The sequence below is a fragment of the Bombus huntii genome, chromosome 6, assembly GCF_024542735.1.
Source record: "Bombus huntii isolate Logan2020A chromosome 6, iyBomHunt1.1, whole genome shotgun sequence".
In the NCBI taxonomy this organism is placed as follows: domain Eukaryota; kingdom Metazoa; phylum Arthropoda; class Insecta; order Hymenoptera; family Apidae; genus Bombus; species Bombus huntii.
The window spans coordinates 7167200-7192130 of record NC_066243.1 but is presented as its reverse complement, the minus strand read 5'-3'; the positions used below and the strand labels follow the sequence as shown (position 1 = coordinate 7192130).

Genomic DNA, 24931 nt, shown 5'->3' with positions numbered 1-24931 from the left:
TTGGCTTTAAAATTTATTTACACATGCTACACAATATACACTGTAAGATATGAAGACTCGCGTACGACCTTCTGGACGCTGTAATTGCACCAAGTACACTCGTAATTTGCCGCGGCAGACCAAACAGTCATATCGCTGAAATAATTGCACATCGCCGTAATAAAAGTTATAATGCAGGAGGTGTAACACTGGTAGGTCGAGCAACAAGAATTTAACGAAACAAAATACAATTCGTACAACAACAACAACTGATGTTACAGGAAGATACAATTCGGATGGCACCACGTACGCTACGCAATACATTGTTCTATATAGCTGTAGAAATCAATGAAAATAAATAATTCGATTCAATTTTCATAACTGTCTGGTTCTTCCTTTTTCTATTTTATGCTTAAAACATGGAATCGATAATTTGCCATTTCTTATTGATTTATAAGAAGAGAAGAGATGAACGAAATGATACTTTGCTAACATGAAATTGGATAAACAAATGGCAAATCGATGCGGATAAATAGCAGTACCGCTACACACAAACGCATGTTCTTCCATATTTTAAGCATCGAATTATTTCATCTAGAACCACCGAATGTAAGCACAATTATATATCTACTTATAAAATTACGAAAACAAAAACACAAAAAATGTTAATCAATCGAGAATTCCTTAAGAAGCTAAACTTTTGGTCGAAGAAAGGAACAGAAACGGATTAACAAGTATCGTTTGATTCAACACAAAAAAAAAGATTGCACTCGCCAATAATTCTTGAACGCTATACACATACTGGTATTTCTTTCTTCTTTTATAGTACGACAGGCACGCACACTTACGCACACGTATATTCTAATATTTGGACATTTGTACTTGACGTATTTATAATTGCATGTATAACAAAATATTCAAAGCTACATTTCTTTTTCGGCTCTGAGAATCGTTGAGCCTCATCTACATAGATGTAAGTAGTTTGCACTGTCGTACATTTAACTGCCTACTTCTCATAATTATGAATTCAGAGAAATATATCTTTCCGAATTAATTTCAACGACAATTTTATCGGCGTTTCATATTTGCACGAAAATTTAACAAAAAAAAAAAAAAAAAATGTTGCTTTACTCTTCAGAATACGATGAACATTTAAGAGCTTTTTTTCTTTTTTTAGGCATTTAAATAGATCCAACCATTGTTAGGCCTATATTTAAAGGCAAATGTTCGAAATATAAATATATTAGCTCGGCTAACGCGACGATCGAAATAATATAAGCTCAAGAAAATTTCTGTTGGGCCCCTTTAAATGTTGTAAAATTATTTCAATGTTCTTATATGTATATCGCACGTATACATATATAGTAGAATACCGAAAAATATAGCAGGAATACCGAAACGATCTATGCATATCAGAAAATACATAGATAAGACGATACATATTTACATACATATTCCCCTAAATTAATAATTATCCTCGTATCCTAAGAAGGTGAACAAATTCTGTAACTTAGGCTTCAATCAGTTAAACAGTTTCACAATGCAAACCATACCACAGTCTCGCAGCTTAAGTAATTTGGTCGAGTTTTCAACATAAATTTCTTCTCCTAATCTTACGATAGAAATATTGTGTATACGACAGTAAATCGTCGTAGAATTCGACTTATCGGTACCTAAACAACCATCTCGGAAAATGAGAGATAAGGATTGTTTATTATTTTCCTACATGGCCTGTGTTCACCATCAGTTAGTCTCGAATCTAACATAGGTGCTTCAGGTACTCTTTCGAACAAATTTCTATTTAATCTACAACAAGAATACCGCGAACCTTAATAAATAAATACGTAAGTTGTGGCAAAATTATTTGGTAAGATTCGTTATAAAGTTGATTCGCATCTAGGACGAGATTCAAGGGGGACACGTAAGATATACAAAACGTGGTACTCGAATTTAATATGACAAAGTTATATCATATTTTAGTGGAGAAAAATTAATCGTAATTTTTAGTAATTAAATCGTTCGTATGATCCTGCACGTTGTTTCTAATGTTAGTTATAAATGTTGTCCCTTCAAAAAGTATGTTTTAATGCGCTCAGTATTGAGTCAAATGTACATTTTTTATATATACTATTTATTGAATGCCTATTTATAGAAATTATCTTCATATGCTCGTTTGTTAACCGTCACATGAATTTTGAATGATTCGTCATACGTGTAATAATCTAATTCTCTTATACATTCAACCAGTAATTCAAATAAACGTGTTGTACACGTTTCATTTATACGAATTACGTAAATCTCGATATCGTCTCAGCTACTTTCACAGCAGCGTAATATTAACGAATATATAAAAACGAAATAAGTATGTGGAATTCGTATAAGAGTAACAATGGTCTCACAACAATCAGTTTCATTCCATTAGCGTTTTATTTTGAAACCATAGTTTCTAATTAGCGTTGTATATAGTGAAAATATCCCTAATACATATCGTTGCGTATTTATCTTATGTATATAAATATGAAATATAACTTGTAACCAATTTACGACATTACTAATTTACTTCGCTAGTTCAAAGAATGCAAATTTTCTTTGCAGAAGAACGAACATCGAGAATCAAGAATTATTGCACATAAAATTTTGTTGAACTAGAAATCAAATAAAAAAGATTACTAATCATAGTATCTAAAAGTATGCTAATAAATTTCTAGCTTTTATGTTTATTCTCACGCTAGTGAACGTTTGATAAAGAGAAATCAAGAAAAGTACCTGTTTCGAATCGTTGATCGAAAATGCTCGGTAATTTCCGTCACTCCGTAGCCGTATGATTTCCTACCCATAGAAAAATACTTTTTTTAAAGTACGGGAGAAAGTAAAGAAAAAATTATTTAAACTATATCTTGACCGTTTTCGACCTGGCAACCATAATTGTCTTTATCTCTGTTAGCATCTTTGTCTTTATCTTCGTTCCCTTCTTCCGCGATATACTCTTCCTGTTCCTTCATTTTTCTTTCGTTTTCAACGGATGCGAAATCTTCATTTTTGCTCGTCGCATTCGCCGAATGGGATTTGTTTAGTAGAGAACTGAATTCGCCAAATTTCAGAATTTCTTCCATGGCGGACTGTTCTAAATTTACCTGCCACATATTTATAGTATTAGTATCTGGATTTATACCGTTGCCTGCTCGCTTAAACTCTCGCTAGTTAAAATATTTCTGAATGAATTTTCACGAAAATAGGATCTGTAAGGATGGAAAAATGGTGGAAATGCAAAAAATAATAAATACATCCTATTGTAAATAAAAAGAACTCTGCAATATTCAGGTTAAAGAGAGGAATTCATTGTAAAAGGAAAAAATTATTATTTAACATTAAGATAAAAAAAAATACAAATGTTAAAGGAGGGGAGAAAGTTGAAATGAAAATAAGAGGAACAAAAGTCATCTGCGAGAGCATTTAGAAATCGAAATTGATTACAACGTGATTACGATATTATGTAAACGCGTCTAACCTTTCTCGGTCTACCCCTTTTCCCTTTAACCACCGCCGACGGTGCTGATTGACAACTCGAACTTGACAAGCTATTCTTCCTTTTTGGCCATTGTAAGTGCGAGTCCAAATGCTGCTTCAATTTGTCCTGTCTGGCAAACATTCGGGGACAAATGCTACAGGCAAATGGTCGTTCACCCGTATGAACTCTTCTGTGTCTGGCCAAATGAGAAGCTCTCGTAAAGGCTAAAGTACAGAGGTCGCAAGAGAAAGGTTTATATTGTGCTTTTTCAGACTTGGGCTGTATCGGTCTGGCTTCTTTTCCTTCGTTTAATCCTGACCTCTTCGTAAGATTATCGCCCTTCTTCTTGATAGTTAATCTTGGACTGTCATCCATGTTCTTTGACGATTCCTAAAAATAGAATGACGGTGTAATGAAAATAATTGCCTGTAATGGAGACGATTCCTAACTTACAAGAACGGTAGTAATAATTAGATTTAAGTTCAACAAATTGATATGTGTTACCAGAATGCATATTCGCGAAATCGTAGTGCCGATTCTGCCTAATTCTTATGAATATCGTGCTCATACGTTAACAGATACCGAAATACCAAATACAAATATCAATGATCTTAAACATAAAAGCAATTTCAATTGTAATCATCTTCTCATACCAGACTTTCATCTCGTTCTTGTAAGTCGTCGTTCATCTGTATATCCGGTACCGTAGGATCTGCAGATGTGTTGTTAAAATTTGGTTCGGACTTAACCGTGTTCGACGAGTCTTCGTAGCTCTCCCTCGTAGACTCTTCTTTCGAAGCTATACGCTCCTTTGATCTAAATTCTAATACATCATTGTTTCTCGTTGAACGTCCCACCGAGACCCTTTTCTGACCTTTAAATCTTGTCTCTCGCTTGTACATTGGCGGTGGCATACGTCTCTAAGTCATGCAAAGAAATTACAAAAAATTAAGATGCCAGTCATAAGTATTCTACGCTTGTAAGAGCGTGAATGTATTAGGTTAAACATAAAGGTCACTTTCTGCTGCTGTATGCATTTCAAAGAATCTTATGAAAGCGTTGCTCGTGCTAGCTATAACGAGCGAACACTCTAAAGGAGAAATTGCAAAAATTTCAAGTTAACTGACAGCATTCAATTCGCCTGTAGATTTTCTATGAACAAATGGCATACATTTCACGTAGGTCGATCGTTAAAAGAATGAAGACAAATTTTTTTAGGTAGACGAAGCTTGTTTCTGAATATTTCAAAGAAAAATTCAATCTGAACAATAAGCTATGTATCGCGACAGTCGATTTGTGCTCGAAGGCGACACTTTTATCGCTCTGGAAGAAAGTGAACAGTATAAATATTTTATTAGAAATTCTTATCGAATTACCAGACAGATGACAATGATAAATCTTGCCTATAATAAAATACATAGTTCCGTCACTTACGTTTAGGAAAGGATATTTTTTTAAATTAAATACTTCTTTTACGACATAACAGAATTACAGTATAACATCATTTATACAAGAAATTAGCAGAATACGTATTGAGCCTTTCTTTACCTAACCCGTATTTGGTAATCCAACTGTGAATAATTATTAAACAAATAGCAGAATGCAGAAACAAATCTACCAGATTTCTTTAGATAAGAAACCAAAGAATTTTAGACAGACCCGATAAATAAAATATTTGGCACAATTGCTAGAGGTAATAGGCTCGATTATGTACATATATAAACAGATCTTATATAAAACTAGTGAACTTACTGTACTATATTAAAAAAAAGTATTGCTCAATCTGTTCTTACTCATGAATATTCTTAATTCTTAACATTAAAAATCCTTGATAGTTCCCCATATAAATATACAGAGCTGACGCGTTCAAACTTGAAGCGCGTGTAGCATTCATTAAAATAAGCAAGAAAGTCTTAACAAACATTCATGGAAAAATCACTAGTCTGAAAATTACAAGATTTCCTGTTTCCTCATTGCTTATCGCTCAATTATTATCTATAAATCCAACTTTGCTTGCAAAACTATTTCCTCTGTAAATGAGCTACTATCACTATTTATATATAATTACTAACAGATCTCAATCTTCCACATTCTTAGAAACAGTTAATATAGTAATTACTTTTCAACGTTTCAGTCTCGGTTAAAAGTAAATACATGTAAGTACAATAATATCGCGCTCGATATAATCCTATTTATGTGTTTGCAATTGGAAAAGTTTTCCTCATAGAAGTTGTTTGTGTCTAATGTTACTACTCACTTTATCGTGCATGAAAGAAAAGTCTGTTATTTCGAAATTTCGTGCAAGAATAAACTGTAACCTGAGAAATAACCATACAAACGTACATAAACGCTGCAATGTTAAAACAACAAAATTCTGTTTTCTACTAATGAATGGCGTCATGTATTTATCTATGATTATACAGAATAAATCACCTAAAAGTTTAAGTTGAAATATTTTCGATACCAATAATTAGGTATATCAAAAAATGTTTCAGGTAAAAATTAAATTGTTTGAAGGCGAGTGTATTTTGACGTTATTAGTTCTTCCATAGGTAGGTGCGTAAAGGTCAAAGAGGTCAACTTTGACTTTTTAAACGGACGCGTATATTTTTTAATACATTAGCCGACGCAGCTCGAGATTCTTTATAAAAAAATTATTAACTTATTTTTGTGGAAAAAGTGTTAGTTGGTAGATGTTTTGACTTTCATCTTGTAAAATTTATCGTATGAAATATAAGAAAAACAAGTGCAAAAGTAGTATAGTGCCTTGCGTTTTCCCTACGACAAGTTTTACGAGATAAAAGTTAAGGTAGCTATTGGATTGATAGTTTTTCGACATAAGTAAGTAAGTATGTAATTTCCTTGAAAAATTTTTCGATTTATTACGTGCTTGATAGTATCGACACCAAGCTAAAAAAAACTTAAACACTTAAATGACTCACCCCGTATAATGCTAGTACAGCGTTTATTTTGTGTCACTTGGTAACAACTAAAAAATTTAAATGATTCGGTTGATAAGTTTAAGGTAACACGTAATAGTTACGTGGCTATCAGTGAATGCACTGTACTAAGACTGTCTAGAAAACTAATCAGAAACTAGTGATTTTGTATCCATGCTTTTTAAAATCCTTTATATACATTAAATGTTTCACATATAAAACCTATAGCGACAGGATCAATCACGTTAAAAACGTACACAATTTAAAATAAACAGCCTCTGAAGTTTTTATACAAATGTCATTAATTTGTTAGTGGAACGAATATAGCATTCGCTATTTTTAATCATTGGAACAGGTAAACTGAAATTTCGGTTTTCCTCCTTTTATGGATAATAGTTCATTTAATCTTAATTAGATGACATTGAAATGTATTGATAAAGAGCAAAGAATAAAGAATATATTCTATATGAAAATTGTACTGTCCCGATTTCTCTTTGATTATGATAAATCGCCCATCGTTAAAATCTCTTGCCACGGAATGACATTTTGTTTGCGCAATTTTTAATATATTCGCAATTAATCTTACACGTGTTTCAGAGATAATGCAACATTTAGTTGACATTAACATTTAAAAAGAATCTTCTTTCTCTTTCTCATAGTAATTCATTTACATTTGTACATGCACGGTGTCTCCGAAATCATAGCACAAGCGGTCGGATGATTCTACGTATAAAAATGAGTCGAGGAAAAAAAGAATAACATTTCTTCGTCCAAGACTTTGTTCCCAAGGAAAATAAGTTCGAAGATCCGTCAAGTGTACGTGTACTAATTGTAAGCTTCAAGGTATCCGACTTCTCTTTCTGCTCGTGTTTATATTTATAAACATGAACAATGTTATGATTTGCTTTCTATTATTGCTGCTATCTTATTTCTACGGTCTCCGTATTTGCGATGGTTTCAGAAATAAGGGTAAAAGTATTAATTTTTAAAAATCACTTTATTGACGTAACAAGCGTTCAAAATCTTGACGCGTTGCTGCATGTATAAGTCTGCTTGTCTAATTAAATTATTACCACCGCGAGCAGAGAGACAAGTCGAATGCCTGGAAACTTACAATTGGCACGCGTGCATCTGACGGATTTTCGAGCTCATTTTCCTCGAAAACGAAGTCTTAAACGCAAAAACGTTATTCTTTCTTCATCGATTTATTTTTGCATGTAGAATCACCACCCGAGTGCACCGCTTGTGCAATGATTTCGGAGACACCTTATGTATAAACAATACAAGGTGGGACAATAACTTTAATCACCGTAAATATTTCTTTTCTTTTTAGAGATATGGAAAAATATTGTTTATGAAAGTTCTATGGTATTAAGAGACTCGTAATATGACAGTAATAATTTTTTTGCTCGTGAAGGTTTTTCGAAGATTTCGAGGTCACCCCCACTTTTTTTTTTATGACGCTTTAATTTCTTATTCCTGATAAAATAGGGTATGTTTGAAACAATTGAGATGATTTTAACGAGGTCATTCGACAAAGAGAAAAGAGTAAGCAACAAATCTTACATCACAGCAAATGTTGGAAGTAGTACCATTTGCATCGATCCCCCCACCCTCATCAATAATGGCCTGCTATCTTCTTCTTGGCATTGATAAAATTAAAAGTTTTGTAATCTCTGGTGTAATTTTATCTCACGGTATTTGTAAGTTAATGTTCTAGTTTTTTACATTCTTTTTACAGATACATTAATATAGTGATTGAACTCAAGGTAACTTCTTATCGATATACTTGTATAAGTATAAATAGTTTCGTGATAAAATATATTTCAATAACTAACATAGTTCGATTCAGGTATATATTTGGTAGATTTGCGTGACTAATTACATACGTGCACGTACATTCTATGCACTATGATAATTTGACTGTTTCACATTTTCTCTATTATTTTAATTATACCATTTGGACTTACAATTTGCGTTTCCGACGATCGCAAAGGTTCATCGAACGTTTCCTCGTGCCCATCGATCACCATCGGATCGTCTTCCACCTCAATTTCTTCCACTTTGATGTGATCCTCTAATGACTCTATGGAAGACTGTTTTGGTAAAAATGGTATCACGGACGGTTCCTTCATGTACTCCGTTGTATGAACTCTCGCCTCTATGTGACACCGTTGCATCCGTGTTTCCACTCTCGTATAAGGGCTACGACTATTTTCTTGATTTCTCTGGTCACCGGAAAGACCACGGATCTCTAGATCTGTGGCAGTTTTAATCAAAGATGGCAAATGTTCTTCAGCGACATCGATCGAACCACGGTACATAAAATCCAAAAGACATTCCATTTCTTCAACCGCAACACCTACGGGATATGGTGTAAATAAGTAGAAGCCATATCAATATCTACTGCATCTACATAAATTTAAATAAATTTGCACACCTACAGTCGTGCTAAGCTCACACAATATTTACATACTCGCATCTAGTATGAATATATATTGTTTACTAGACATAAATTTCTTCGTCGCGATTGGAAAACCACTGTACAGTATCTTAAATTTCATGTAGGAAATCAATTTATTAAGAAAACCGTTTATATGTATCGATAGAAATATTTTTCAAATTTGTACTTTGTTACGCAAAAATTGTTCAACGTTGTATTTCTTCAACGTTCAATGTTGTTCTATGCTATGCTATATTATTTACAGTGTTATTTACAGTTAAAGGAAATAAAAGAATGCAACCTTGATATACTTAATCATACTTCAAAACAGACATTATTGCACGTCATTAGAATCGAATAATTATAACGCTATAATTCAGCATTAAATTTTGTTGTTCGACGCTACTACGTTAAAAGTGAATTCACTGATATCAATATGTAAAAGAAGATCATATATTTTAGAGAATTGCGATTGTTAAACTGAATTTTACCTTTTAAGCTTACCTTTTAAAATAAGAATTGGCTGTTCACCATAGTGTTCTTTGAAAACTCTTTCAAAATAAGGACTACATGCTGCCAAGACTAGTCTATGTGCCCTTAACATTCCACCTTGACAAGCTAACGTTGTATCAGTCAAGGAACCACTCTTATAGAGTCCTTCAAACAATCCAGACAAGTTCGCTAGGTGATTGTTCCAAGTTAGGTTGAATGTTTTCTCACCCATTGTTATGACGCGTTCAGTGTTCGCTGCCAAACATACCACAGTCACACATTTATTCGTTAGATAAATATAAATCATCTTTTGAAACTTTTGCATTCTTTTCTACTACAAAATGTACTGTTCGTAGATAATAATTAAATAAATAGAATTTTTTAAACAGATTTCATAACAATTTTGTCCAAAATAGTATTTCTAGGATGAAATGATGTAAACGTTAATTACATTAATTTTCATAAATCATAAATATATTACCAAATGCATCGCACATTACGATTTTAATTAGACCAATTACAATCTGTTCAGTGTTTGCAAAATTATTGCAAAGTTGGGGAAACTTATTATTTAACGTAACGATCGCGTTATTTTATGATGTTTGTACAAGAAGTTTCTATAAGCTCGAATATGATATTCTGTATCTCGAGCGAACAAATTTCTTGATATTTACCCTTTATAATAATCTAACAATAGAAATTAACGAATTTCTTAACAGTTTTCTATAATTCACGAGTGAATATTTATATTATTCCACTTTTCACACAAAATTTAGCGACATAAAACTTGAACTTGCATTTCCAGTTCTTAAAGGAAAGTGAATAGACGCACAAATATCACGTTGTAGGTAATTATCGTTCTTCATTGTGCAACGTTTGTACAAATTAATTTGTTATGCGGTGTCAAACTTTTCAGCATTATTATATCTTATAATTCTGTAAACAAAATAGCTAAGAATCTTGGCTATTTGAGTACTTCTATAGTTAAGAAATTAGGTCCACAGATAAAGCAGATGTTAGCTAACAGTTGTTGCTCAAATGTGATGTATAAATTCTTTCTGTTGAAACATCAAAATAATACAATTTTCTTATGTAATAACCAACTGTGCTGAATTTAGCAAGTATATACAATAAATCGAGGACGTTTCAAATCATACATTTCTTACAATCATACTTACAACGCTTGCATTCAAATTCAGACATGTTCTGTTCAATTATCAAGCATTAATTTTACTGCACAAATATCCATTCTGTACAAAAACAAAGAGAAGTATCTCTTGAGATTCTATTTTATGACACATTAAGAAATGAAAACAGAAGTAATACTAATTTATATTCTATACAACGTGAATCTAAATTTATGTACAAATGAAATTATGGAACATTCTGTGGCTGAAAATAAGACGAAAATTAAGAATAACAAAATTGCACTGGAGATTTCGTTTTCAAGAAAATCAGCTTTAAGCTATTCTACACGCGAAAATAATTCGAAAATATAAAATAAAGTTTGTGTTGGAGAAAGTAATTTGAATATACGTGTATTTAATGTAGAATTATTTACTCAGCCCACGCGTATTCGACAAATTTTCAAACTTCACTTTTCCTGACAACGAGGTTTCAAACAAGAAGACGTTGTTCTATATTTTTCACTTATTTTTGCGCGTAGCATAACCCTCTGCTAATTGTCCACTCGTAATCGTCTAATCGAAAATTAATAAAATGCACAAATATTTGACAAGTTTTCAAACTCGATCTTCTCAGAAATAAAGCTTCCAACGCAAACTTTGTTATTCTTGATTTTCATCTTATTTTGAGCCATGGAATCTCCCTGACTTCACTTCTACCACGAAGTAAGACCCACGCCCGGTGCGCATCTATGCCAAACATTGTATCGAAATATGAAAATTTAAATTATTTCAAGCACATTTTGAAATTCTGTTAAAACGTTAAATTATTTTCTAATTCCATTTCCATACTATTTTGTTTTTTAGCGAATTTATTACATTCTTATTGCAAATTGTTTTCTCAATTACCTCTTTATTAATAATATATACAAATATATATAAAATCTTTGTGTAGCTTGATGCATACACTGTAATGCTGCCACTATGATAAATGTACTGTCAGAAATGACAACTTCTTCAATTTTTTTAAATATCTAAAAATTATTGGCTTTAGCATACTTAAAATTTCGAATATTTCCTTAATGAAAACATTTCTGCTTTTCTTGCTGAATAAAGGTTACGAACCTTATGAATTTTTAATCATTTAAAGGAAATTTTAGTTCTGAAGATATTGAAATCCTATGTCACAGACAAAGAATAACATGATTTTTTTTGTAGAGTTCACAAGTGTTTCTTACAGCATTTTTCGATACATTTTTAAAATGCATACACCAAACATTGTAGAGAAATACGTATTTCTGCTCATAATGCTTCACTATGCAGAAGTATTCGCTATACGAAGGGCTCTTTGCTTACATAAATTTCAAACAAATAAACTATAAAAATGTGCTACATTTATAAAAGAAATTCGTAGATTAAGATAGATAAAGGTATAGCGGCACAAATTTATGGCATAATCTGTCTATCACTAACATCATTCAGTGTAATTGAACATTTAATAAATTAGGAAATTGACTGAATTAGAAAGAAACATTCTTCGCTTTTATTGCAATATCTAGAGCACGCCTAGCAAAACCGAATGGTTTCGCTGTCCTGAAGAAACTATAAATTCTTCAAAGACCATGCATTAGATAAAACAATATTTATAGAATAAAAACTATCAAAACAATGTCATAATGATCTAATAATTTATTCATTAATAATGGTTTTTATACCTGTATAATAAAAAGATGCTTGTGTTTCCTTGTATAATGATACAATTTTTATTCAATCTTAAATTTGCTTCAGGATTATTAATGATAGAAACTACTTTTTGCACAAATGTATAATTTGTTAAATGTTTATTATATTTAATAGAATAATTAATGTAGAACGGTTGTGTAAGACTAAATTACCTAAACATTGTCGTATATAAAAGCAATACAAATATTACTAAATTATTAGTAAATATAAAGTAAACATTTATCCTTTTCTTGTAACGTGTTACTTTAGAGAATAGATAACTCGCAAATTAATTATAAGATCTATTTATTATTATAATTTTTTCTTAACATACTGTTTCATTATATAATCTCTGTAAACATTATTTCCAATAAATTTTTTCTCCTATTCTTCTCTGTGACTACACTCTACTACTGCACATATTTATTTGTCTTTATAGTAATACTCTTTCGGAAATCCTCCAAGAACGAAAGTATAAATATAAACCGAATGACACGCAATTAGCAATCAATAGAAGCAAGATATCTCAGCGTATTTGAAACGCGCAATGATTCTCATGACGTATTAATTTCACTAAGATGTTCCACAGAATCACTTTAATTGTTTGTATCAATGTAATATTTACGTAATAATTGGTATGTTATAGCTGTACCCGTAACGAAGTAGTGTTGATGTTTAAACATCTAACCACTGCAGAATGTTCGTGCAGTTAACGAGTTTACGAAATCGGAAGTCCACCTACAATGATCAACGCCGAGAATAATTTGTCGGCACTACCATGGTCGATTTGGAATAATGTTCGAGTAGCAATGTACTGGGCTTAAGAGAAGCAGGCTTTTTAATAGATTTTATAAAATAATAATTTAGAAGCAAATTTATTGATTTTGTGTGAATTCGAATTGATTCACAGAATTTTGAAAATGAAATGCATCTGATAAAATCTGATAAAATTCGTTGTTGTTTTATATAGTAACAAGAATGACGTAAAAGGTTTCTGACGCCCATTTTGGCACTCTTCTATACACATGTATTTATTTCATACATTAGAAGACGTGAATTTAATTTTAATACTAATTATACATATAATGTGAAGATAAAACAAAATATGTGTAATAACTAATGAAAACGTCTATGCATTAAAATAATTTGGAAGATAAGTTTGTATCTTAAATTATATATTATTATTATCACATATATTGAATTTATTTAGTTAATTGTAAATATTGTTGTAAATATTATTTCATAATAACATATTAACTTAAAAATAGGTGATTATAAACAATTTTTGATTGTAATGGTTACTTAATTCTGTAAAATATATTTATTATAATATAAAGTATAATATAAAGATAACAATTTAATAAAAATCTGATTTGATAAATATTCACAGCTAATATTTAAATTATAAGTCCAATGAATTATTGAAATAGTTTGCACTTTTTACTAACTAATTTAAGCGATCTATTATGTTACAGAACAAATTTAGTTTGTTTATTAGTAATTAGAATATAATACGATACATTCAAGTCAATGCAAAACTTGTTGTCTAAATATTTTCATTATTGTTAATATGCTCATTAATGTTTGTAGTAAATATATATGTTGCACAAATAGTTATCTTTCTCTCATGAAATACAAACCAGTAGCTATGAGAAATTTAAAATATAAAATTAATACAAGAGTAAAAGTAATATTTAAATTATTTTAATTGAAATAATCGTATAAAAGCTAATTAGAAAAGCAATTGCATTAATTTAATTGAATTGTACAAATTAAGATTTGCTTTCAGTTTAATGAAGTGGAAAAAGTTTATTTAGTTATTTTTCTTATTAAAGTAATTGAAATACGAAAATACCTCGGTAAAGTGATACGGTTATTAGCCAATACAATTTAAGCGACGATTTAAAATATACGTACTTTCACGGGCGTACGTATAACGTGCATACATGAACAAAAAAATAGAAGGTGGATCATCAAAGATAGAAAATCAAAATGAATATTTGAATGAATATTTAATGTCGGGATCATGAAATAAATCAAAGAAGCCTGACCCGAAGAGAAAAGGTATTGAGAGTAATATTCAAACACTCAAAAAATTCTGAAAAATAATCGTCAAAAATCAGTTAGAGGATACCGTATGCAAATCTTGAAAAAAGTGTACATACAATGAATCTAATGCAACAGTCGTCGAAGAACACGAAGAATTTTCATCTAAATTACGATAACGCTTAACACACAGTACCTGCAGTAAGAAAATTCATGCATTATGTAGAACGGAGAAAATATGGATTAGACAAGGAGAAGAACCGAAAACGACCACGGGAAATGGTTTGAATTACGTATTTTCCTTGTTTAATTGGATAACCTAGTTTGAAAATTATGCAATTATGTTAAATAGAGAGATCACAAATTGGACACAAAGATACACAATTTAACGTATAATGTATATATTAATGTATATATTAATGTTATATTTCATGTAACAAAATGAAAGCACGAAGAAGGCAAGCAAGAGCAAGTGAAATACGGATTTATAAGCAGAATGCATGGCTAGGTGTTCATGTTCAACATTCATACATGGCAAGGGAGTAGAAAGTGGGCTGAAGGGCAGAGTGATCTAGCGATGGTCATGCGCAGGCGTGGTACCTAGGCCCGATCCATAATTTCGTTGGTGGACCCCGTCACGCATTTGCAAGGGGCTAGGCCGTGTGTCGTCCGAATGCACCCTTTTCCCTCTCATTTCGAACCATGTTACCATACATAACTACGTCACCGCACAGCAGACGCGGGGGCCACAAAAATCGTCGACCATTGGGAGAGAGAACGGCCCCCTGCGCGACCAAGGGAGCCGTCATCACAGATCGTTGTTCGTCACCGCGTGGAAAAATGTCTAAACGTCTGTTCATGGAAAAAAGCACACATCGGGTTCTGACCGCGTAGAGAATTTAGAACACGTTAACTAACGATACGAAAACATAGACATTTCTCCAACTTGCAGCTACTTCTATTTATGAAACGACAAATTTGAAATTTCAATCTTTCAGTTAAACGATGGAACGTTTAATGAAATTATGGGACAAGAACGTGATAAATGTAAATCTCGCTGTTCCAAATTGCATTTGAAAATATTTGGATTTTCGTTGCAATCGCTTATTTTAACAAAATCGAGTTTGAGATTGTCCTGAGATATTATAAAATTAATTAAATTCGATATATCTTTCCCGTAGATTAAATTTCTGTGCTCGTTACAACTTACGTAAAACGAAGATCATTTTTTATATCTTTATCATAAAAATTGTTGTAAATATTTGATTGTAATTTTCATCTTTCTAATTAAAAATAAAAAATTGCTTTATTTCGAGATAACTATCTGGGCATGGAGAGATATTTTTTATTTAATGCTAGCTTATAGCATAAACCTTATGATAAACCGATGTATAAAATAAAAACTATTTAGTATAATGATTTAGAACAAAAGGTATTTTGTAAATGTACTCATAATCTTTATCAGTTGTATACATATAACAATTCCATAGTTGTAGAAGAAAAATGGCAAAGATATATTATTGAAAATATTGAAACAATTAACAATGAAATAATTGAACTGAAGTCACTATTTATCATGCTATTCGTCTGGTGTGAACATTTGAAAAATATTATATAATTATGTAATGCATATTACACAACCATGTGCTGCAACTAGATAATGCAAAATAAAATAAATGTAATCTGTAGTTTATCATTAAATATACCGTACAGATTAATTTATTAATACAAAGCTAAATTTAATGTACAATTTCTCATTTTTTCAAAAATAGATGTAGATGAAAAGATAAACGTTGTTTAGTATTACCATTTTATCGCAAAAGTTAATGTCTAGATATTTTAACATTTTTCAGAAATAGAAAAATCATTTGTAGAATACAAACATACAACAATACATTCGATGTTTATAAACATCGAAGGCTATTAATCATCTGTTAAACACATCAATCTATCTCAATCTTACATCGTAAAAATTTCAATATAAGATATTGAATTAGTAATTATTGAAGTGAGATATTAATGATATATGTTTGATTTCTGAAAATCAATTTTTTTACCATATAATAATTATAAATTATATATGATAATATAAAAGCTTTTCTCGTTTGTGTGCACATGGTACTTAGTATTATTGTAAGAAATATGCTACAAGCAAAGATAATCTCTTGCATATTCGAATATTGATATAACATTCCAATAGTGCAATATGTATACCTAAATAAGGTAAGAATCAATGCGTAAGCAAAACAAGATAAATATTCGTAGTCAAAATGACGTTAACGTAGTATTACGACTGGAAAACATATTCAACAATATGCACTGATTACGTAGTGAACAGGTGTATGCAATGGGAGAAGAAGATAACTCAACAACAAAGTTCAACCTGTGTTTTTATAAGTTTTATAAGTAGGTATATTTGCTTTTTTATCGACTACTAGAGTACGTGACTGGTAAGTTTTTCCCTCTTTCTAATTGCAGTTTTAAGAATCTCATCATTTACCGATGCTGATTTTTTTCATTGTTCAGACATTGTTTTAAATTATATAACTACGTAAATATACTACTTGGATAATTTAAAACAAGTTTCATTGCGAAGAGCCCAATGTTAACAATTTGATGTTATAACGCTGTGATAAAGGAACGATTGATATCAGGCGTGTGTAATCATCATTATAGGTACACATTGTGAAGATAAAGTTATCGAGACAATGTTTTACGTACAGAAGCGGATGTTCCTTGCTTAAAAATTTCATTGCTTTGAATTTAAACCTAAAATTTACCGTTGAAATAAAATACAACACTGTATAACTTTTTCCCTTACATTTCGGCTTAAATTACTGTAATTACAAGGATTAAACCTGTACTCCTTTTTCGTTTCCTTATGTCTGATTTTTACATTTTTACAAAGAAAGAATCTTAGTCACAAAAATAATTTGCTGATCTTCTATTGTGTTATTTATTACTACGTTATTACTACGATATTTAAAGGAAAATTTTATTCACGTTCGAATAACTGCGACCTATGTTCGATATACGCACACACTATCTGTATCCTCATACAAGTATAATAAACATACCAAAACTATCCACTCAACAGGCTACCAAAATAACAGCGCAGAACAGAAGCAGAAATTTTCACTGGCATTGAATTCTTTTCGCGTTACATTTGTTCAGTCTACTAATACAGTAAAGTACACATAAAATATTTTAATTCAAATCATTTATAGCTGAAAATCTGTTAAGCAATTTTTCTTCTTCTTTTCTACCTTCCAATGGTACATGATACGTTTAATATCTAGCGCATTTTGGCTCGATCAAACAAAAGAGCTTTTATGCGAATAACTCTAAATTTTGAATCAATAAGTATCATTTACTTCAGTTGAAGCGAAAAAATTGAAATTAAATACACTTATTGTATGCTTTAACTGTTGTTTCCAGACATCCTTGTGATAATTGTTACTTAATTACCTATCTAATATTCCATATTTCATCCACATATGATGCAGCATATGATAAGCTTTTCATTCAGTTAAACAATCGTGAATATCTGATTTTGTAAAATTCAGAGTAAATAATGCACATTTCAGTAATGCCTATTCATTATGATTTATTTGAAATTACGTATCGAGGTCACTGATTCCCGTGACTAAGGTATCCAAGAATGCATAAGATCTCCCGTGGCTGGTTAGAGCGCTCTAGAACGCTGAAGATCAAGAGAGCAAAGAGTCGGTTTAAACCGTGTGCCCCGTCCCAACGTCGACTCTATTAATACCCGCGCCTTGTCGTCGCGTCTCGAGAACGTGTGCACCGATATAGAGGCATTAATACGATGAGACTGTCCTTTTATTAAAAAATCTTCTGGTCTTAAGAACGAATAAACTGAACAGAAATTATGTTCGTGTTGATCTTGATACGAGTATATACGAAAAAAAAAGTAACAAATCGTAACAGTAAGATTGCTAAAAAGAATCGAGGTGATTTTCATATGTTAAATGTGAAAATAATGAAACATATTAAAAGAAGGTTTATCGTTCCATCAAAATGGAAACATCAACAGTCTACTGTTACAAGTAATTAAACGAATTTACACGTTTGATAGAATTATGCGTTTGATTGCGACAAAGATGCTTTTTCTTTCTATAAGCTGCGTTATTCCATGAAAAAATTGTAAACGAGAAGGTGCGATCAGGTTATCGACTTGAGTACGAGACATGACAAGGAAGGAAGGAAAGGAGTTGCAGCTTTAACAGGACATATCGTAGATGTCGTACAAGTGCATTCGCAGTCAATTATGTGATCAGCTACAACCATTCGCTTCATGAAGCTATTAGGAACAAGTTTAATAGAATCATCGCATCGTTCCGATGTGCGATGAGTTATCATAAACAGTACGAGTAAAGGTATAAACTGTTGCAATTTTAATGGAGTAACCTACAGATGTCGTACGAAGACTTAAGCCCAATCGAAGTCAGCGCAAATATCTAATCGACAGTTTCGCAATGTCATTTCACCCTTGTAAAATTTCTATCGTTGGTTCGACTCGATAATTGATTCAGATCATTAAACAACCTGATGTTGCTCAGCGATTTGCCAAACGTGTCTTAAATTAAACAAGGGATAGTCGGGAGTGAGCGAAAGATAAGCGTAAAAAATTATTTCACGTAGGTAGACGGATGCACCCTAACCAAAGGCCATTTTCTTCGGATTCACTCACCTTTGATTGTACGAGAGGATGAAAGTTACGGGAAGTCTTGTGAGATTAAAATATCACCAACGAAATCAATCGACGAGTACAATCCAAGAAGAGGAGGTAGGTTAAAATACACCGCGGCAAGTTTTCACTTTTTCCTTTTCCACAACCACCATACACCCTTACGTGTTCCCCGAAATAACCAGTTTCGAGCGAAAACACGCACCGCGAAAAAAAGCGTACGCGAAGAACGTACACCAAGTAAAGAATCGAGCAAGCTATTGAGCTCACTCTGCGAGGGGCACGGCACGTGCTGGGGCTCCCTCGACTGAGTCGCGACTGATATCATTTCCAGCGGGGGACTGTGGGGTCGCCAGCCAGAACCCCACCAGGGGGTCTTCGTGCAACCCCCACGCGGTGTCGTAGTAGTCGTGTTCGCCGTCGTGGTTGTAGCTCGTTGTCGTGGCTCCACCGTTGCTAGCCTCTCGAAACCCCCTTTGCACGTACAGGGAATAAGGGACCAGGATGTATACGTACATCATGGGGAGAGAGACCTCTCTCTTCTTCTCGCACATTGCGATCCTGTCCGCGTCGGTCTCTCTTGCACTCTCACTCCCTTGCTCCCACGTACCATTCATTTCCGTCTCGTTTCTACGCGCACTTTTATCGTATATGTTTCTCTTTGTTTCTCAACGAGCTTCTCTCTCGTTCGCAACTCCTATCCTTGTTTCGCGTAACGTGTTAGGTCGAAGCGTTTGTTTCTCTTTCGTCGTTCTCCTAGCTTCGCCAGTTCCGTGTAAAGCACACGCAATACCACACCAACACAGCTATGGATCTTCCTCCCCCGCCCTTCACCGATGGTCCCCTCCCTTCGCGCGAATCCCTTACCCCCTACGTATCCAGCAGCTTTATCCACCCTGAACCCTCCTATGTACGAGGGTTGCTTCTCGGCAGCCTGATCGGACGTTCGCGAGAAGGGACTTTCCCCTCTACCTCTCTACACCGCCCTAACCATGCTTTCTTCGTATTTCAGATTTGAGGTTGTTTTATTCTCGAGAAAAATTCCATCGTCCTGTTTTATCTCCTACAGTCTACTTTTGAGACTTTACCTGTTATGTTCTGTGAAATTCTAAAATATCGCATGATCACAAATTGCCGTGCATCTCTTTCAGGGGAGATTAATTATGTACTTGATAATTAAAATTTTTAACATCACTTCAGTCACATCGTTGTATTTATTTTTATTTACATATTAATCGAATTCCCTTTTTCGCGTTCTTGCTCGTTTCATGCGAGGTAAGATTTGTTCCATTCTCACTTTACGGCTAACACTACTTTCAGTTATCTTTAAGAGTACGATAACGATTGCGATAGCATTATAAAGAAATTTGGCTTTGAATCAAGAAAGTCAATTTTTAAATGGAAGGTAAAGGAAATTCCTAGTATACGAATGTCGCTTTCACCAATACCATTGGGGGCAATATTATCAGTGCATTATTCAATTCGAAAATTGAACTCGCATAAAAGACCTTGGAACATGAAACTGCTCGTTGAAGAGAATCGCAATACGATGAGCACAGACTGCAATGGGTACTGACGTAATCATGACATGGATACATATGTACTCGTGCTCAATGTATGCGTAAAATATACAATATACATATGTTCACGTAAACTGTAATAGATTGCACAATTTGTAACATGATCAATAAAATTTTAAAAAATTTTTCGTGCAAAATAAAAATCTTTTACAGTATAATTGAAATATTAGATAAAATATAAATTTAAATATTATATTTCTAAATAGTCGAAAAAATATTTCTATCTTTATTAAACTAAATATTTACCGAAGACAAATAAGCAAAACAATACCTTATTACAATAAATTGATTGTTCACGCTCGAGGTGACCGGGCGACCAATTCGGGGGCAGCGAGCGAATATCGATTCGTTATTTTTAGGGGTAGTCCATCCGCGAACCCCACCTTCGTCGCGCCCCCGTTTGAAAATTTGTCTGTAATGAATTATTGTTACGTATATTTTCGCAGGACCAATATATTCTGTGAGTAGTTAAACAAAAAACACCAAAAGTGAAGAATATCAAATAAAAATATAGCAACATTATTTTTATACGATTTTTATTAACAATATTTTTTTGTAAATTTAATACAATTTTTAGATATTAAAAACATTTTTACCGATAAAAATTAATTTTATTTCTATTAAAATTATATAAGTTATAATAGTTTATTTATTTATTATTTTCTGCACATGTTTTATATAAAAACTAACTTGCATCTTCTGTGCATCTACAGTGCATCTACAGTGCATCTACTGTAATTAATTAACAAATATAATTAGATTGAAACAACGGTAAGATAGAATATAGTTTTAAAGTTTTATAGCGACTTTGTTTTAAAACAGATCGAATAAACGATTATCATTTATTGTTAAATATTTATTACACAGTAAAATAACTGTTTCATTAAAAAATTTTCACAAATTATGGTTATTCTACTGATTTTAATATAGTGCCAGTTTTGTAAATGATCTGTTATACATTTAATCATTATTGTAGTCAATGTATAGATTTCAATAGCAATGGTAATAATTATTACTGTCCTAATTAATATTATGTTAACATCGGATGATCCTTATATTTAATATTTTAATTTGATGTTCACTGGCCCAATGAATTTTAAATCTCCAAATAACTTCGATTAATTGATTTCATTGATGATTAGTTTTGAGAATAAATCATATTATCCTAATATCTAAATTCTTTTCTTCAAACTAATTAATAAATATAATCAATTAAAACTTTGCTATAATCTCCTATATTATTACAATTATTTGTCAAGACCATGTATACGAATTATTTGAAAATTTAATATTTTCTATAATTTGAATATTTGTTGGGTTAGGACTACAAAAATCCTTTAATAACTCGCTACTGAATCCACAATCGCTCAAATTCTCTTTACCAAAAACATTTTCTGGAATTTTTGGTATATTTCCTAATTCCATTTGTTCTGTGAAAATACAAACATTATATACTGTTCATATGATTTTTATATAAACAATCATAATTTTATGGAAGAAAACATTTACCAAAATTATTTTTCATTGCTGAAAATGAAGTTGTTGAGTGTAACCGTGCACAACTTGCAGAATATTGTTCTAACTGACTAGATTTCATTAAAGAACAGAGTGAAGGTAAGACATGTGGTAGGAGGGGTCCTTTTAATTCCAGAGAAAAATATTTTTCACTGTCAACACGAACTATGCTTTCTTTAACCTGTAAAAAATGAAAATAATTTATAACTCTATTATGTATCACAACTGTAGATATAAAAATATTTTACCCTAATTGGCTTTAATGTTGCACCGTGAAAAGCTACTGGTGATAAAAGAGTTGGAGGTACTCCTGCTAAAGGACCAGTTGTTGTAATAGCAGATTTACAATTAATTAAAAAGTTAAATAAAGCTTGTGACTCTACACCTTTTACAAAAATCAAGGATTGTTTCATATTGTCCAGTTCAGTTTCTTTTTCTAATGTCATTCTTGCCTAGAGAAAAATCTTAAAAAATTAGTATCGGTATGGAAATAAAAAAAAATTGTACATGCTGTAAAATTACTTGAGAATTATTAATTTTACGAATTTCAGAATTTTCAACTCCTAAGCTCTGTAGCCATTCATCTTGTGTTTCATCTTCCTCATCATCAAGATTTTGATTCTCTGTATAGCTCAATGATGTAGCTGAGTCTGCTGTATCACATCCTGAATCAGTTACATCTGATTGCCGTTTACAATCTTTTCTCAAAGGCATTGTATATTCAATTTCTATGAAACACGTGCAAATGAAAAATAAAATGACGTCAAAAATTTTCACTACATATTATAATTTGTTCATACCTTCCTGTTTTAAAGACTGTCGAAAGCCACGTGTTGTAGGTGTCAAAAGTGCATGAGCTTCAGAAATTCCACAAATTCCAGCAGCGCGGAATAATACAGTAAAATTGGTCGCACAAACATAAAAATATGGACATTGTCGTGCTCTCAATAAATGAAAAAGTGACCTAAAGCTTTCACTCCATTCTTTGTATAAAGCTTCTTTAATGAGCATGTTGTTTACTATCATAGAATTACTTGTTAAACTTGCACTTACTTTCCCAGTAGAACGAGGAAATAACTCCAACCATGGTAATGAAGGGTGCTGCCATATTAAACAGCATTGGTGTAACCTGTTTAACAAATATTTTAATTGATATATATATTTTTTTTAAATTTAGTAAATATTTAATATATATATATTTATTTATTATATTAAAATATACAAAATATATAAAAATTACCTTGCATTTGGACTAGTATCTAAAGTTGAATGTTGTTCACTAATATCCAAACATCTTACGAAACCAGTAGTACCAGAAGCTTCTTCGCTAGTTTTCAATTTACAATTCCAAGGAAATGGTTTTGGAGACATAAATCTCATTTTAGTTTTTAAAGTCCAATCTATTGGAATATATTTTTCACCTTTCGGTATTTCTAAATCCAAAATATTCTTACTTGCTTCCAATTGTAAAAATGCATTGCTAAATGTTAAAGAACAATCATTTATTGAGTTTTCTGTTTCACTCACTTTTGGGACTTTTATTTTTAATAATTCAAATAGTGTATTATCATTACTAGCTTCTATGTCTGGAGGTGTTATATTAAACTTTTTATCTGTTTCATCTTTAATGAAAGGATTCTTTCGCTTTTGACCTACACAATGATTGGACACAATATTTTGATTATTGGATTTTTGTGTAGGCTCTGATTCTAAATTTTTTTTATTAATGCGTGTATTGTTTATACGTGCTTGTAGGGCACGCTTCTTCATTTTTAAACGATGCAACTGCATTACTTCGTCTGGTCTTTTCCATTCTGATTGCAATTTATTTCGATCCTCCATTAGTAATGGAAATGAATTTTGTCATGCTATCATATAAAAAAAATATAAATGATAATTAATAATAATGGTAATAATAACGTTTAATATTAAAAGATATAAATATAAAAAAGATATAACATTAATATCCTTCTATATATTCTTAATATAATGCTGTAGAATTTAGCTTTTGTTATGTTCTGCACATTATCTATGGTTTTACTTGATAGGTTAAAGTAATAAATGTTTTATATTTCTGTTTATTTATGATGTTTTAAATGATTCTCGACAATACTGAAAGAAGAATTATATGATAGAATATACACACCGTTTCTTAAAATCTTTTTATCAATCTGAAGATACTGTCAATTGAATAAAGATTCCCTCACTTGACACTATAAACAAGGCGGCCCCATGCACATTAGAAGAGTTTCAAACTTACTATAACCTGTTATAACGTACTAACAGCCAGTACCTAAATAGGACATACATATGTACTACATATGTGTCAGAATATGTCACACGTATCGGAATATAACGTATAATTACGATTGTAGAATAGATAATAAAATCACAAATTATAATACAGACATATTTGTAACTTTACTGTACTTTAAACGATATTTGAAGTAGTAAGCTGCATTTGATCCGTCCAGGGATAAGAAATAAGCAGTTATTACATATACATACATATATATACTTACGTACGTTGTGTACGTTATAGAAGTTCATCGACTCCTTCAATCGCTACTTATCATTTCTCATTCAAATAATAAAAGTTTACTTAATCGAATATAAACTAAATTAACATTCCATTTTTTTCAATACATTTTTTTCAATAAATCTCCTATATAAATAAGTACAGTAATGTTCGGCTATGTGGCCAATGATCGAGATCAGGAGTAACGGAATGGCCATATATCTGGAGAGATGACTTTCCAACAATTGGACCAAATTATCCGACTTGTGTTAATTGTACTGTGTTGTACCGTGTATGAATCGAAGGTAAGGATGAGAAGCAGGCAGTGCGAGTGAGAAGATAGAATAAATAGAA

General features: G+C 31.8%; 2 protein-coding genes and 1 long non-coding RNA gene across 9 annotated transcripts; 1 reads left to right on the top strand and 2 right to left on the bottom strand.

The window, feature by feature from the left end:
* LOC126866573 (protein tramtrack, beta isoform-like) lies at positions 1-19955 on the bottom strand. 5 transcript variants are annotated; one of them, XM_050620347.1, is made up of 6 exons: positions 18968-19954; positions 9374-9616; positions 8397-8788; positions 4141-4407; positions 3488-3877; positions 1-3113 (listed from the first exon to the last, which is right to left on the bottom strand). In XM_050620347.1, exons 2-6 carry the CDS (start codon positions 9591-9593, stop codon positions 2865-2867), a joined length of 1518 nt encoding a protein of 505 aa, XP_050476304.1. In that variant the 5' UTR covers positions 9594-9616; positions 18968-19954; the 3' UTR covers positions 1-2864. The 5 variants fall into 5 exon arrangements, with proteins under 5 accessions (XP_050476304.1, XP_050476303.1, XP_050476306.1 ...); XM_050620346.1 differs by lacking the exon at positions 18968-19954 and adding an exon at positions 12833-12960 and having other exon boundaries at positions 4192-4407; XM_050620349.1 differs by lacking the exon at positions 18968-19954 and adding an exon at positions 12833-12960 and having other exon boundaries at positions 4237-4407.
* Positions 17229-19057, top strand: LOC126866580 (uncharacterized). Its single transcript, XR_007689927.1, has 2 exons — positions 17229-18653; positions 18919-19057. It is a non-coding gene; the product is annotated as an uncharacterized LOC126866580 (long non-coding RNA).
* A 1108-nt stretch (positions 19956-21063) lies between the features above and the next one.
* LOC126866572 (protein downstream neighbor of son homolog) lies at positions 21064-24562 on the bottom strand. Of its 3 annotated transcripts, none has more exons than XM_050620343.1 (8): positions 24427-24562; positions 24206-24352; positions 23300-23927; positions 22860-23188; positions 22582-22787; positions 22308-22511; positions 22054-22240; positions 21064-21974 (listed from the first exon to the last, which is right to left on the bottom strand). In XM_050620343.1, exons 3-8 carry the CDS (start codon positions 23899-23901, stop codon positions 21799-21801), a joined length of 1704 nt encoding a protein of 567 aa, XP_050476300.1. In that variant the 5' UTR covers positions 23902-23927; positions 24206-24352; positions 24427-24562; the 3' UTR covers positions 21064-21798. The 3 variants fall into 3 exon arrangements, with proteins under 3 accessions (XP_050476300.1, XP_050476301.1, XP_050476299.1); XM_050620344.1 differs by having other exon boundaries at positions 24490-24542; XM_050620342.1 differs by having other exon boundaries at positions 24206-24552.
* Between the last annotated feature and the right edge of the window lie 369 nt (positions 24563-24931).